Source organism: Pseudonaja textilis, chromosome 1, assembly GCF_049901715.1.
Source record: "Pseudonaja textilis isolate UNSWEBS1 chromosome 1, rPseTex1.2, whole genome shotgun sequence".
Taxonomy (NCBI): domain Eukaryota; kingdom Metazoa; phylum Chordata; class Lepidosauria; order Squamata; family Elapidae; genus Pseudonaja; species Pseudonaja textilis.
This window is the reverse complement of record NC_141990.1, coordinates 310,327,183-310,341,558: the sequence shown is the minus strand read 5'-3', so window position 1 is coordinate 310,341,558 and position 14,376 is coordinate 310,327,183. Positions and strand designations below refer to the sequence as shown.

At 37.0% G+C, this 14,376-nt stretch overlaps 1 protein-coding gene across 2 annotated transcripts in view; it reads right to left on the bottom strand.

Moving 5' to 3' along the window:
* The window catches only part of MAP4K5 (mitogen-activated protein kinase kinase kinase kinase 5), a 95,899-nt gene that overhangs the window by 24,675 nt on the left and 56,848 nt on the right, over window positions 1-14,376 (bottom strand). For both annotated transcript variants that reach the window (XM_087922485.1, XM_026698771.2), the window contains exons 7-16: window positions 13,513-13,560; window positions 13,243-13,285; window positions 10,979-11,051; window positions 9,848-9,979; window positions 9,667-9,729; window positions 9,449-9,530; window positions 8,503-8,619; window positions 7,232-7,310; window positions 6,115-6,173; window positions 2,710-2,777 (exon numbers count right to left, since the gene is read on the bottom strand). In XM_087922485.1, the coding sequence (XP_087778611.1) occupies window positions 2,710-2,777; window positions 6,115-6,173; window positions 7,232-7,310; window positions 8,503-8,619; window positions 9,449-9,530; window positions 9,667-9,729; window positions 9,848-9,979; window positions 10,979-11,051; window positions 13,243-13,285; window positions 13,513-13,560 (764 nt within the window). The remainder of the gene's footprint in view (window positions 1-2,709; window positions 2,778-6,114; window positions 6,174-7,231; window positions 7,311-8,502; window positions 8,620-9,448; window positions 9,531-9,666; window positions 9,730-9,847; window positions 9,980-10,978; window positions 11,052-13,242; window positions 13,286-13,512; window positions 13,561-14,376) is intronic.

The window sequence follows — 14,376 nt, the reverse complement described above, 5'->3', positions numbered from 1 at the left end:
TGGAAGAGGCATAGATTCTCTGTGTCATCCAGGAGGCACATAACAATTATATCTGAAAGGAAGTTTTGCTCTGAATTTATCTACAAACTTCAAAGGTTGAGAAACAATAGTCTATATGACAACCTTCCCCAGGATTGACTGTAGCTGTGTGGGGTAGAAACTGCAGGAATTGAGTTTGGAGTGTTATCTGGCTGGAGCAAGCTAGTTTTCAAAACACTGAATTTTCTCAATTTAACACTTGTATTAAGCTTCCTTCACCAATCTTCCCAAGGAACTCTTACAAGTTCATTATTTCCTTGGCCGTCATAAGCTTGGCTCAATTCATACATCAATTCTACACCTCCAGCAAGAAACATTAATGACCAAAGTTTTGCTCAGAATATCTGTGGACAGAAGAATTTAGGGGGGGAAATATTAATGACAGTTTGCTTTGGTTCCAACCATCCTCCCACAGAGATGGTTAAACTAATTCAGAGGAGAAACAACATGTTTGCTGAAAATTATATTAGCTGAAAATCAGATTTAAAGTAAACTCTGTTTTCATTAGAATTCTAGCTAGTGAAATGACCCTTTCACATAGAGCCAAAGTCTAATAAAGTCATAAATCACAGTTGTGTGTTTTCTAGAGAGGTCCAAGAGTGCAAAAAGCTACTCTGAAGCCAAACTAAAAAGGCTCATTTTTATTGCGTGGTGGTGACAATATCCAGGATTTCAGGCTTCCAAAACCCCAAGCATTTCCTGTTTATGCTGCTGGGCAGAACATGATCTCCAAGGGAGTGGAAGTTACATTTGCCTGACTGGACGTTAGGGGCACTCGTATTCTACTTTATCACTGCAGCTGATGAATGTGTTAACACCTGGCGTCTCGGTTTCTTTGAAGAATTCATTCCATCCAAAGCAGCAATGAATGCTAGACATAAGTCCAGAAGCTCCTGTTTCCCAAAAGTGCTTTCTTTATCAGTTGCCTGATCCTGGAAGTCACTGCAGGACATGCCAACCCAAAGCAACGGAAAAGGCAAAAATACTCCTACGCAATCAGAGAAAGCCGTCAAAAATATCATGAATATTTACAAACCAAAAGAGAAATTCAAAACCGCTAGGATTACAAAGCCCTTTTCCTTCAGTGAAAAAAAAAGCTACTCTATAAAGGAATGCATTTATTCATATGTATTCCTCCTTATCCCAGTTTTCCCTGCATTTTCTTTGGTATAAACCCCATGTCAAAAGTAGTAAATTCCAAAAGCATTCCTCTTCACTCTTCGTGATAAAATCAACTGTGATTTTATAATTAGTAAAGATTTATGGAAAAAAATATATAGTAAAAATATAATGTAATGGACTGGCCAAAAGAGGAATGTACTTAAAGAATGACCCACATAAATAGAGGCTATGCTGCAAGGCCCAATTCAAGGCTTTTTAAGGCAAAAATATTTTACTATGATGAGCTGCTTCTGCCATGGAACTAGTAGTTTTCTATTTGCATGGTGATATAAGAAACCTATGGTCCTCAAAGCTCTCAGATGACCTGACTAGGACCTATTCTAAAGAACAACTTTCCTAGGCTAGACTTTCTGGCTGCAGAAAAATACAATAATACTGATATCTGCCTCCTCCAATTTGGTGTGATCTAGAAGTATTGGACTTACTCTCATAAACCCCACTAAGCTGGTTTGGGCTACCTAGGAGAATGGCAGCGACTACCTAAACATCTCTTATGAATTGCTCAGAACATTATGAAGAATTCAAAATTATTTCTCATCCACTCAGGGCTAGGTGTAAAGAGAACTGATCTCTCATAAAAAAGCTGCCCATAGGGCTAATATACGTTAGCTGTGAACTAAAGAGACAGCAGCAGCTGTATTAAACATGCCTGAGGTTGAAAATATAACCCAGACTGAAAAACAACTTGTACACTCTCCCAATAGATTCCACTCTATGTATCAAATGAGATTTCTACAATCACATGTAACACAGTGCCCTTATCTCTCATTCCATGCTATGAGAAGCAGCACGAGGCAATGAGAATAAGTTTTAAAATTATTCATATTTCTGAAGTTCTTATCTTTTAGAACCCGAGACTGGGCAAACTGCACCAACAGCTGTAGTAAACAAAGTGCTTCCTGACGAATTTCCATAACAGCAGAGAAATACAGGGCAAACCTCTAACAGGTTGGCCATACTGAAAGCAAGGATAAGCGCATCCTGTTGCTTAAATAACTGGATCACAGATGGGCAACGTCTGTAGGATGAAGGACCACAACTGAGCCTTCCAACCTTATGAAGGCCACAGAACAGACAGGTTTTAATCCTCCCTCCCCTCACTTTTTTATCCATCCATCCATCTATCTGACAGAAAATTAATTGGCTTATTCCTTTCTTTTAATTTTGATGCCACCAGACTCCAGAATGAGTCTGAATGGCACCAAAACCAAATTAAGTAAATAAATAATGCTGAAGAATGGGGACAGAAGAGCTTCTGAATGGCAAACTATTCCCATTTTCAGGAGGTTTAATAGGGGGTTAATAGCAAAGGAGGGACATGTTCCCCAAAGAGCTCCCCTTCTTGTTAAACTGAGCTTGGAAGTCCTCTCGAACTCATACATTGTCTCCTACAGTCTCCAATATCTGCTCCCCCCACTTTGCTCTCAAAAGTAAGATTAGCATGAAAATCCCCGTTATTTATTCAGGACAAAGCCATGCAAAACTTACTTGGCACAACCTCCACCATCAGTGAAAGGGCTCCAATGTGAAGCAAAGGGTGCTCCGGCTGGTATTCTCTGCCAATGCATAAAACCACAGATGAGTGACTTCCCAAGAGGACCCAATCCTCCAAAAATAAAGATTAGCAGTGCTGCAACTGAAATGGAAGCTTTATAGACACATTTACAGCCAAGGCAAAACAATTCCCAAATTAAGACACAGGACTGGTTTAGTTCTGGTCTGGAAAATTCAAGCAAGACAAGGTGTAGCACAGTATAGTAGGTATCTGGAGGAGGAGCCAGGCTTCGACCTCACATAGCCAAAAGCAGCTACCATAATGGTGGAGGCTAGTAGTTTTGAAATACAGTAGTCCTCGCTTAAGGTTCATTCTTTCAGCGGCCATTTGAAGTTACGATGGCACTGAACAAAGGGACTTATGACCTTGAAGTTGCAGCTGCTGCAGCACACCAGTCTCACAACAACAACACTCAGTCCCACCGGGGCAAGACCTGCTTTTGGGGCAGCCTTCTATCTCTGGCCATCAACTGCCCCCACTTCACCCCACTCCATTATTGCAATGTCGAAAAAAAAAAAAAAAGGAGAGATAGGGGAGTGGGGAGCTCAAAGGTAGGCAGATACAATCCTTTACCTTACTGAATCTCAGAGCTGGAGAGATAAACCAGGAATGGCTTGGACTGGGGTAGGTCCTTGCCTAACGACCAGTGCGATTCAGGTAAAAACAGCACTGGGAACTGATGGGATAGTTGTTGCTATAGGGTCTCCTGCTTGAGCAGGGGGTTGGACTAGAAGACCTCCAAGGTCTCTTCCAGGTCTAGTTGGTTTTCACCCGGTGTGTCCCAATATGGTATTTCCAATAAAAGTATCCTTTGAGGAATTTAATTGCCTTGGAATCTTGCTTACCAGGGATTTATTACTTGGAACCCTGACAATATGACACACTACTTATTAGAATCAAGAAATGAGTTACTGCAGGACTTCCGGGTTGTGCCCTCCTCACTGATAGACCGTAGATCGTGACTGTCCGCGGCTATGGTCTGTGCTCTTTCATCGGAGAGCCCCAATCATTGCGATTAAGGGCTGAAGCTGTCTTGGAGGGGCGGTGGAGTAAGGGGAAGACGCAAGCCAGGTTGAGGGGAGCTGCATCTCCCCTCCTGGGCTTGGTCTTTTTCCCCCCGAAGACGACTGAAGCGGTGGTCTAAAATGGCCACCCCGAAGAAGATTCAGCTGGACTAAGATTTGTGCAGGAGGGAAGAAAGAGGTGGATAACATCTGAACCGGGACAATTGGATGAAACAACTAAACAAAAAGTACCCCGGGATTAAGGTAACATTGAACTTTTAAGAAAAGAAAAGTGAACAGCGGAAATACAAAGGGACAGGAAAAAAATAAGAAAATAATTTTGACAGCTAAGTGGGGCTTCGAACCGGGAAAGGAAGAAGCCGGAATTAAAGACTTAATTAAATTGGACTAAAATATTTTGGCAATAAACAGGCATAAAATAAAGCTGGACTTAAGATTGTCAAAAAATAATAATAATAAAATTTACAAGTTGGAGACTGGATTGTGCTGGAATATTGAGGTTCGAAAAACCCTAAATAAAAAAGTAGGGGAAAAAAGTGAGGACTTTGTATAACGGAGAGTGCCATCTTCTGACAAAAACTTGAATTCAAATAAAAGGGAAAGCATCCTGTTTCTGTATGAACTTGTGTTGATATAATGTTAAAGAAATATTGAAACAAAGTAAGAATCTTAGAAAGTGAAAGCTGAACCAGAATAAAGAAAGAAGCAAGGAAAGACTGATTGTGGGATTGATTGACGTTTTTGGTATAGACCCTGGGCTGGAACAACTGAGAACAGAAAACTGGAAGAAGAAAGAAGGAAAATAGAAGTGTTTTTTGTGGACTTCAACGATTATAAAATATAAGAGTGTGTAATGATGATATCTCTTCACAAATTAAAAATGGAACTTAAAAATATGAGAGAACTACTACAGGAAAGAGGCGAATCACTTTGCTCTGTGTTAGAAGAAATGGAAATGGCGATTGAAAAACAAGAGGAAAGAACTGTAGAGGAGGAGGAGTCAACTCAAGGAGAAGCCATCTTAAATAGACAATTAACACAAAGAACACTACAAAGACGAGGGGAAAGAAGGAAGGTTAAAAAGTTGAGATTTAAGAAGGTAATCAAAAAGGGGAATATCTGTGAAAGTAGGAGAGATAGAAAGATCCAGCAGAAAAGGGGAAAGGAAGATATCAAGAAAGAGAGGGATATAAACTGGAATGAAAAAAGATATGGGAAAAAGAGGGGGAGGAGAGGCAGTAAGAAACAGGTGCATGAAATAAAGAACTATGGAAATAGTAAAATGATGAAAAAAAATCATTTTTTCAGAGATAATGGTTGATGAACTAAAAAGGGGATTCTGCAGGGTGACAAGGGGTAACAAGAATATATTTGCAATTTAAAAAAATACTTAGAAAATAGGGTAATATAGATTATTAAAGAAGGGATACTGATAACTTTTATTAGATGAATATATATCTTTATTTTTATTTCCAAAAGAAAAGTTAAGGTTTATTGAAGAAATTGTAATAATTGAAATGGATGTAAAGATGTTTAAAAATGAGGTTAATATCAGTGACCAGAAATTGAATTGTCAATTTTTTCCCTTTTACCTCCTTTGAAATTAGAAATAAAATTAAGGGGGGAAAATATGCTGCGGAATCCAAATGAAAAGATGTAATGATTATTATTGTAACTAGTTAAAAATAATGGTTTATTGGGAATTAAGATGAGGGAATAAAGGTATATTTTAACCACTGAGGTGTTGCACTCAAAGCAGTAAAAGGGGGGAAACCTAAACTTGCTTCTTTTGTGTGTGTGTGTTAAAACTTGTATTAACCTAGAATCTATAGAAAGAATGTGTGATGGAAAGCAAACATGACAGATTAAAGAACTACTTAAATTAATAAACTACTACAGACTATTAAAAGGAAGGAGAGACATTGGTAACTTTTTTTGATTAGGCAAACATATATTGCTACTTTTATTTTTAAAATAAATATTAAAGGATTATATTTGAAATAATTGAAATGGAACGAAAAGATGTCTTGATTGAGATTAATGTAAGAGACTAGGATTAATTTGCTTGTTTCTTTCCTTTTGGAAAGTTTGAAATGGAAAAAGTAATAGTAGTATGCGTATGTGAATGTATAACTATTGTCATATTTGTATGTAAAAGTGATGACCCGGAAATATGTTGTCCACTAAAAAGAGCCTTTTGTTTTTATGTGAAAAATTGAATAAAATTTGTTTGAAAAAAAAAAAAAGAAATGAGTTACTGCAAATTAAAATTACAGAGAGAGCAAAGGAAGGAAAAAAATAGTCAAGTCATACCATTTCATCCCGGGCTTCTGTCTCTTTCCTTAAAGGTGGTTCAAACTGCAACTTGTCAACTACAAAACATGTATATTTGCAATTTTAAACATAACATTCTCCTGCCGTAGTTTTAAAAAGTTCAAACGCTTGTGTGCACACATATATACCCAAACAGAATTATAAAAGAATCCAACCTATCAAAAGCTCAAGTATATCAATATTGTTAATTGAAACTCTCTCCTTTAAAATAATAATTAAAATACGAGGTACCTTATATGATAATGCTAAGGAAATTAGAACATATTGTTCCACATTAAAATATAAATCATTTTATATTAATTGCTTTGTTGGCTTCCCCCAGGATATTTTTTCCTTCTTCTTCTTTTTAATATGGAACAGAATAATAAATCAGTTTGGTGAGTTCCAGCCCTCCCTTAGGTATGAAGCTAAACAGATGATTTGAGGCTGGTCAGACTCTTTCAACCATAGAAAGAAGCAGTGGCAAAACTCTACTGGAAATATTGCCAAAAAATGGCATTGAATTATCCAGGCAGCACCAAACATCAAGACTTAAAAGTGCATCTCTGTGCATACACCTTATGCACTCATAAAGAATACTTACATGTGAATGGTTAAATGATTGTGGATTTTAATAACAGGGTTTTTTTTTCTTTTTTGCAAATGTCAAAATACCAATTTTCTGGGCTAAAAGTATATTTGGTCAAAACACAGAGCAAGGGGTTGTTCCTGTTGCATGAAGCCTGCTTCTTCTACTTTCTGCTATGACAAACTAAGCATAAATGGATTCACTGTGAACACATGTGGTTCAGCCTATTTTTCCAAGATTTTGCTCAACAGAAAGCCAGGATGATTAAGGAAGTTCAGCACCAGTTGGGGGACAGAATCTTTTCCCCTTTTTTTTTCTTGGAGGTCCTGGACAACAGCCCAAGGAAATACCCTCAATTCAGTGTATAAGTTCAGGATATTTTATCCCATTCCTCAGAACACCCTTCTCCAAGGATACTGAGAGTTGTAGACGATCCAATCTAGTGGGAAAGACTACTTGAAAGATAAACATTTCTATCTGATTTGGTACATGACAGGGTGAAGATTTTAAAACATATTAGAAACTCACAATTTATTTCAGATGCTGTCCTTTCGGCTCTGACATTTCTGTTGGTAGAGCGAATCGTGTGGCGAATAATAGGGTGTGGCTAGAGGATTCAGAAAAGCAGACATTCAGAGAGCCTCTTGAACTTAAAGAGAATTTCCTGCACAACTACAACACTCACATGTTTTTGCAGCTGGGATTTTTTTTTTCTACCTGTTGTTTGTACCAAGTTTCCAAGAGTTCATTCAAGTTCCTGACCTTATGAAGCTTTACATAATAATTTTATTTTTTTAAATTAAAAAACCCCATAAATAAATATTTTTAAAATAAAAACTTTAAAGAAGATTTCCGATTTAAGACATTTCACTGTCTGTAATAGTTTGATGCTAATTTATATAATGGATGTAAAGCAACATTTACATTTTTAAAGAAACTACAGAAGTTAGCTGACTGACTAGGGATTTAAAACAGGACAAGGGACAGGACAAAAATAAGACTTTTTTAAAAAGTCAAATAAGCATTAGAACTGGATAATTTCATATTAGAGATTTTCAATAAATCCCTAATTTATATTAATTATTAATATTACATGGTAAAACATTCAAGAATCTATCATTTATGCACTCTTCTGAGCAACTACAGGAAGCCTTTGGCTTACTCCCATTTGTTCAGTGACCATTTGAAATTAAAACAGGGCTGAAGTGACTCCAACTTGTGCCTGAGGTTACAGCTATTGCAGCAACCCTGTGAGCACATGATGACCACTTCACTCAAGATTCGAGTTCCAATTGTGGTTGTAAGTTGAAGACTACTTATAAACAGTAACTTTCTGTGCCAGTTCAAGTCTTCAAATCATCTTCAGGGACAGACCCACAAAGAGCATGTTCTAATAGCCATGAGAGCATTTCTTGTCTGGGTGTACTCATCAATCCCTGAGAATGAAACTGCCTAGCTCAGGGGTCCTCAACCTGTGGGCTGTGAGCCACTACTGGGCCGTGCCGCTTGAGTGGCTGGCCAATCTGAGTGCATGTGCATGTGCGCACCCCTCCACTCACGCTAGCATCATTGCAAGTGTCACATGGATGCTAGTGTTGCCATGAGTGTCACACGGGCAGTCACAGCCCAGTTTGCATTGCGTACCCAGCTCCATGCGTGTGCATGCACACTTAAAGGTACCTGCCCCTCCCCCCTGGGCCACCAACACAGAAAGGTTGGGGAACTCTGGCCTAACTGACACACAGCTTTACTATTTCATCCAAAATAAGATAAGGAAATTGCTAGGAAGAAGACCTCACCTCAAAATCATCATCATCTGTCTCGGTATAGTGGGGGTGGTTATCAGGATTGTTCACTTTGTCCAAGAGCTCAACAGCCAGAGAACGAGAAAGTCCAGGCTGCCCAACAAAGCTATGCTAAAAAAAATATTAGTGTAAGAGGCCAGATCTAAAATATTTACAATGCAAGTTAAAGCATGGATTTTTACACACACACACACACACACTTTTTTCAAAAGGCAACTTGACTTGAAGACATTTCGCTTCTCAACGAAAAAGCTTCTTCATTTCTGACTGAATGATAGAGGATGGGAGGATTTATATTCCTTGCAGTCATCAGGTTGTTTGCACGCTTTCTGAAAGTTGTTGAGGTCACTTGGAAGTTTATCTGTGTCCTCAAGGTCACCTGAATAGTGCAAACAGGTGGAACCTTTTTGGAACTGCTGAAAGGATTGTGTTGTAAACAGGAGATAGATGATGTCATATCTCTCCCCCTTTGTTGAGAGAGGGCTGTTAAATCTTAATGTAGATGGTCTTTTTGACCCCTGTTCCAAACCAGTGGTCCTCTCTGCCCAAAAGGTGGACTTTGCTGTCTTCAAAAAAGTGACCTTTGTATAATTCTAATTAACATAATATCCCCTTTTATGTAAGAAGTTTGCTTCTTTCTGTGATTCCAGGCAATTTTCTTTGTTACCAAAAAAAAAAAAAAATCTAATTTCATCAATATTGCATGTTAAAAGCCCATTTTAGATAGCAGGCTCGACATATAACCCAGTCTTAACTCAAAAGTATTTGTTATAAAAACAAGAGACTTCTGCATGCCTGACATTTTTTAATAGTTACATTTTACAGCCTTTTCAAAAACAGAGGGCCTCTTGATCTTCTGAAAGCTTGAATGTTTATTCCATTAGTCGTGATGTGACTTTCATGTAGGCCCCATCCCCCAAAGAAAAAGAAATATACTTACTGTCAGAAGTCTGTCAGCAGTTGGCCTCTTCTTTGGATTTTTTGTAAGTGCTACTTTGACAAAATTATGGAATGTTGATGACCTGTAAAGCAAACGAAAGCTGTAATTTTTATAAAATTGGTAGTTAACACAGATCTAATGGATTTTTCTTGGTATTTTAACCTATCTCAATTTTCTGCTAGCCCACTCACAAAAAAGGCACACCACTCAAAACTTACCATTTTGTTTTTTCTTTTAGCTTTGGAGGTTGAAAGTTACTTTTGGACATTAGAAAGAGAGCCCTGAAAACGAGAAGTAGGCAAGTTTAGAAAATACATTTTTTCTGGCATGGTAATCCTCTTCCCTTTCTTTTAACTCTTGCACAGGTACAATGGAGAGGGCCCTGTCTTAACAGCAGACCTCATGGGGTGAAGATCAAACATGGGTGGTTGCAACTCTCCAAGCTCAATTGCTGTTATGCCCACAGCCCAGATGTCACAGAGTTGGTTGTAGCCGCCATTCTTTTCTACAGCTGCCACTTCTGGAGCCATCCTTAAGAAGATAAACAATACTATCAATTAGACCACAAGAACAGGTCAATCCTTGTCTAACACCCTAGATTCACTGGGCAGCACATTATGAGTATATGCAATCTGATACATATAAACCAGCCTACATTTTTTTTACCACCCATCAAAGCCAAATGAACCTGCCCTGCATCTTGGTTTGCCATTGTTAGGTCCCTAGTTTTGTAAATCCAGCCAGCTAAAAGCAGGTTTCTCAAGTTCCGAGTGAGCTGCTGTGAGGCATCTTTTTACTTCATGGGTCACAAGCTGTTCAGGCCTGAACTTAATGCTATTTATATGATTTAACACTCATAGAACTTGCGGAATGTACGGAAAGTTTTGACAGACATTAATCTGGAGACAATCTCAAGTTTCAAGAAATGACAATCTGGCCCATTCAAAGGCACACAAGATCAGCTTTTCCATAAATAAAAACTTTTTGCAAGCAAATTCAAACCTACTTCTGTTATCATGAAGACTACGAGATTTATTTATCAGGTTTATATACTGTATGTATACTTGTTTAAGTAAGATAGAATCCTCACATTTAGAGCAACTGAATTTCATAAAACAGTATTACAACTGGGTCGTTAGATTTACTATAAACTTATACATCAATGTTTGTATCTCAAAATTCATTTTTAGCTGTTTCTTCATATTCATAGATATCCGTTACAACAAAACATATTTCCTGGATCGTGGAAATTATTGCACTTGAAGGCAATGTGTTCCTGTTTCCATGTCACTCTTCTTGCTTGACCAGAAACTTTTGGTGGACCCAAAGCTATGCTTAGCAGAAGATATTTTACATAGAGACTGTCTATCCAACAATGAAGTAGAAGGATATAATAGTCTACAAACTGCTATTTTCAACATAGTGTAACCTTAGCTGAACAATTCTATTTCAGATTCTTTATAGCACAGTCAGGAAACCCTGGTTCAAGGTCAGTGGCCCTAGTTTAAATAATCCCAAAGAATTTATTACCAGTAAGGGGTGCCAATAAATGACTTCCTCTTTGCAATAGTGGCTGTTATTTTTGCTGCCACGCCAAAGTCAGCTGCAGAAGGAAAACATTGAAGACATTTTTAGAAGTTGCCCTCCTTTTCATGCATATATCCAAGAAAATATTTAGATCTTTGTTCTCATCAGAGGTATATGAATGCCAGGTGCTTCAGGTAAGTAGATAATATTTAAGAGTTCATCTAGAACTTGTGTCAAGAATAAGAAGTTTACTTCCTGATTCTGCTATACAAATCAATCTTAGTAAGTAAATGAATGGAACTAGAGTTACAGTCATTTAGTATAAGACATAGCAAAATCAAAGCAAGTTCTGCTACCACAGTGCAGTGCCTTCTGGTTAGTTTGGCCTAGAACCCATATAAGCACCTGCCACATTTTGCCACAACTTGGTGCATTGCCTAGTAAACAAGTATTAAGCATATTTGTGAGCTCAAAGAAAAATAACACTCAGTCTCAATGCCTTACCATTCTTAAGCCTTAGATATATATGGAATATAGCTAAATTTCTCTCATCTGGCTTCCAGAACAGCATAATATCTCATATTCAGTTTTCCATTATCACTACAAACATTTTGGAGCTTGAATTCAGACTGTTGTGAGATCTTAAAGCCTTGGCATTGGAAAAAGATTATCTGGCTACTGAGAATCAATACCCACTTAATGGCACATAATCATCCATCAAAGCCTTCCCACCACACTATTTGGCTGGCAATTGCCCCAATTATAAACCAGTGTGGCAGATCTTGACTTAAATTTATCCTCCATCAGATGGGTAACATTACCTGGTTATTTTGTTCTGTCTTGTAAAATGGAAAGAAGAACATATATGATAAATTGTAGATCTGAACCAATGTTCTAGGATTTCCCTTTATGGCCAGCATTCATTACCAAGATTCATGGCATTTATGAAGTAATAAAAAAGAGTGATTCTGAATATATTCAAATATATACATTTTCTTTTACTACTAAATAACAAAAACCTACTCCTGTGCATCTGTGACCAAGAGATATAAACTTAGGCAGTTCAGCTAATACATGAAATGGAGATCTGCCATCTGCTTTTAAGGAAATAAACATTCTTATGATTAAGGAACTATAATGAAACAATAATTTCCCAAAAGTCAGCCCCAATACAATTCTACAGACTTACAAATAGAAATCAGATTTTCTTTAAAACTTTATAACCCCCGTTATCTCATATATGAGTTCTAAAATGCATCCTTCATTAAGATAAAGAAGAAAATTACTGAACCAATGATTAAAACCAGTCAGAGTTTTTACTGTGCTCTATATTTGGCTAGATTTAACCATTGTTGCTTTTTAAGAGGTTTTTATCTTCCTGCTATTGTATTTGAAGTTGTATTTATTATGCCTTGAAGACTTCAATTTGTTATATTTCATTGTTTTTATTGCAATGGTCTACTTGTTTACCAATATTGTTTTTAAGGATTGTATATTTTATATTTTTAAACTGTAAGCCATTTTTGTTGATTAAACATTATTTTTTCTCTAGATGATCATTATAATATTTCAAGAGAAACTCTAGAAACATAAGATTTTCCTGTTTGCAAGACAGTTGTATACTCTATCATAAAAGGGTCAGATTGTTCAGCAGCCTTGTTGCTCTTCCTTATCTTGTGTAAGACAGACTTACACAATTCACCTTCCTCCTTTTCTCTAATTAACTAAGTTCTTTAAACAAATGAAATCTTTAATAGGATTGTGGGACTGCCATTTTAAGGCTAGAGAAGGGTTGTTTTGAAGATGTCATAGGCAGTAGCCAAATTGGTGTTCTCCAAACACTTGAATTATATCTCTTATAATCTGATATGGCCAATGGTCAAGAGTTTTAAGAGACATAGTAAAAAATATAGAGTTGCAATGCAACTCTATATGTAGTATACGATAAAAGATTATGGAAGCCATTATGAAATTATATTATTTCATGAACTATGAAATAATTATTATATTATGGAAAGCTATATGAGAGCCACTTTGGTGTAGTGGTTAAGAATTGGGAAACTGGGAGTTCTAGTTCCACCTTAGGCACAAAACCAGTGAACTGACCTTGGGTCAGTCTCCTCCTTCCAACCCTAGAAAGGAGGCAATGGGAAACCACTTTTGAAAAACCTTGTCAAGAAAACTATAGGAACGTGTCCAGGTAATCGCTAACAATCAGACATGATTGAATGGAAGGAAAAAAAATAATGACAAGCTAAGTCACCCACCTAGCTTGATGTCTCCATGGTCAGTCAATAGAATATTTGCACCCTAAAATACACAAGATTTTCAAAAAGTATAGGTTATTCACTATCCTGAAGAAACTAGTTTAGAGTAAATATAGAGAAATGGTAGCTATCTAGGTGTTGATAAACTACAACTCCTCCATCAATCTATAGGACCAATAGTAAAGCATACGGGGCATGTTCTCCAAGATTTGAATCACAGATCTCTTACTACTGGGCCACAAGCTAAATATTTTTCTTAGAGTCACATACCTTAATGTCCCGATGCATCTTGCCTTTCATGTGCAAATAAGCAAGTCCCTGAAAAAGAAATCATAAAAAGAAACAGTTAATCTAAGGATATAATTTCTATTAGAATTAAACAATATCTAAACTATCTGTACAATAAGGCAGGGTAATGATTTAAATATGTCTATTGTCAAATCTCCTAGCAACTTAGAATAAAATCTAAAGTATGAATTTTAAGTATCTAACAACTTTAGGGATAAATTGTAATTTCATGCCTTCAGATAATGGTGCTATTATAATTGTTACCATCCCCAATAATATGGTCATTGTCCCTACTGGTTGGGTGTGCTGAAACTATTTTTCAACATATGTAGAAGGCAGCAGGCTTACAGAATGCAGAATTACAGAGTTGGGTGGACTTTGGAGGTCATCTAGTCCAATCCCCTGCTCAAGTAGAAGTCCCTATACCATTCCAGACAAATGGCTGTCCGAACTCTTTCTAAAATTTCCAGTGATGGAGCACCCATAACTTCTGAAGACAAGTTGTTCCATGGATTAATTGGTTTGACAAAGGGAAAAAACAAACTAAATAACCGTAAAGATTACTGGCAAAGGCTACTCAAGAAACTCAAGGAAAAGGCTTACTCTTAAATTGGTATTAATAAAATATGCAATGCTTTTGATAACAAAGAAAGGAATTTGATGTTGAGAACAACTGCAATAATAAGACTGGCCCCAAAATAAAAATAATTGAAATGTATTTGCTTAGAAAATGGCTGTAGAAAAATGTGGCACAGTATGATTATTTGGACATTAGCCATTACACATTCTTGGGCAGGAAGAAATTGTTCAATCCAAGTGTTTATGAGTAAGTGGTTGCTATCCATT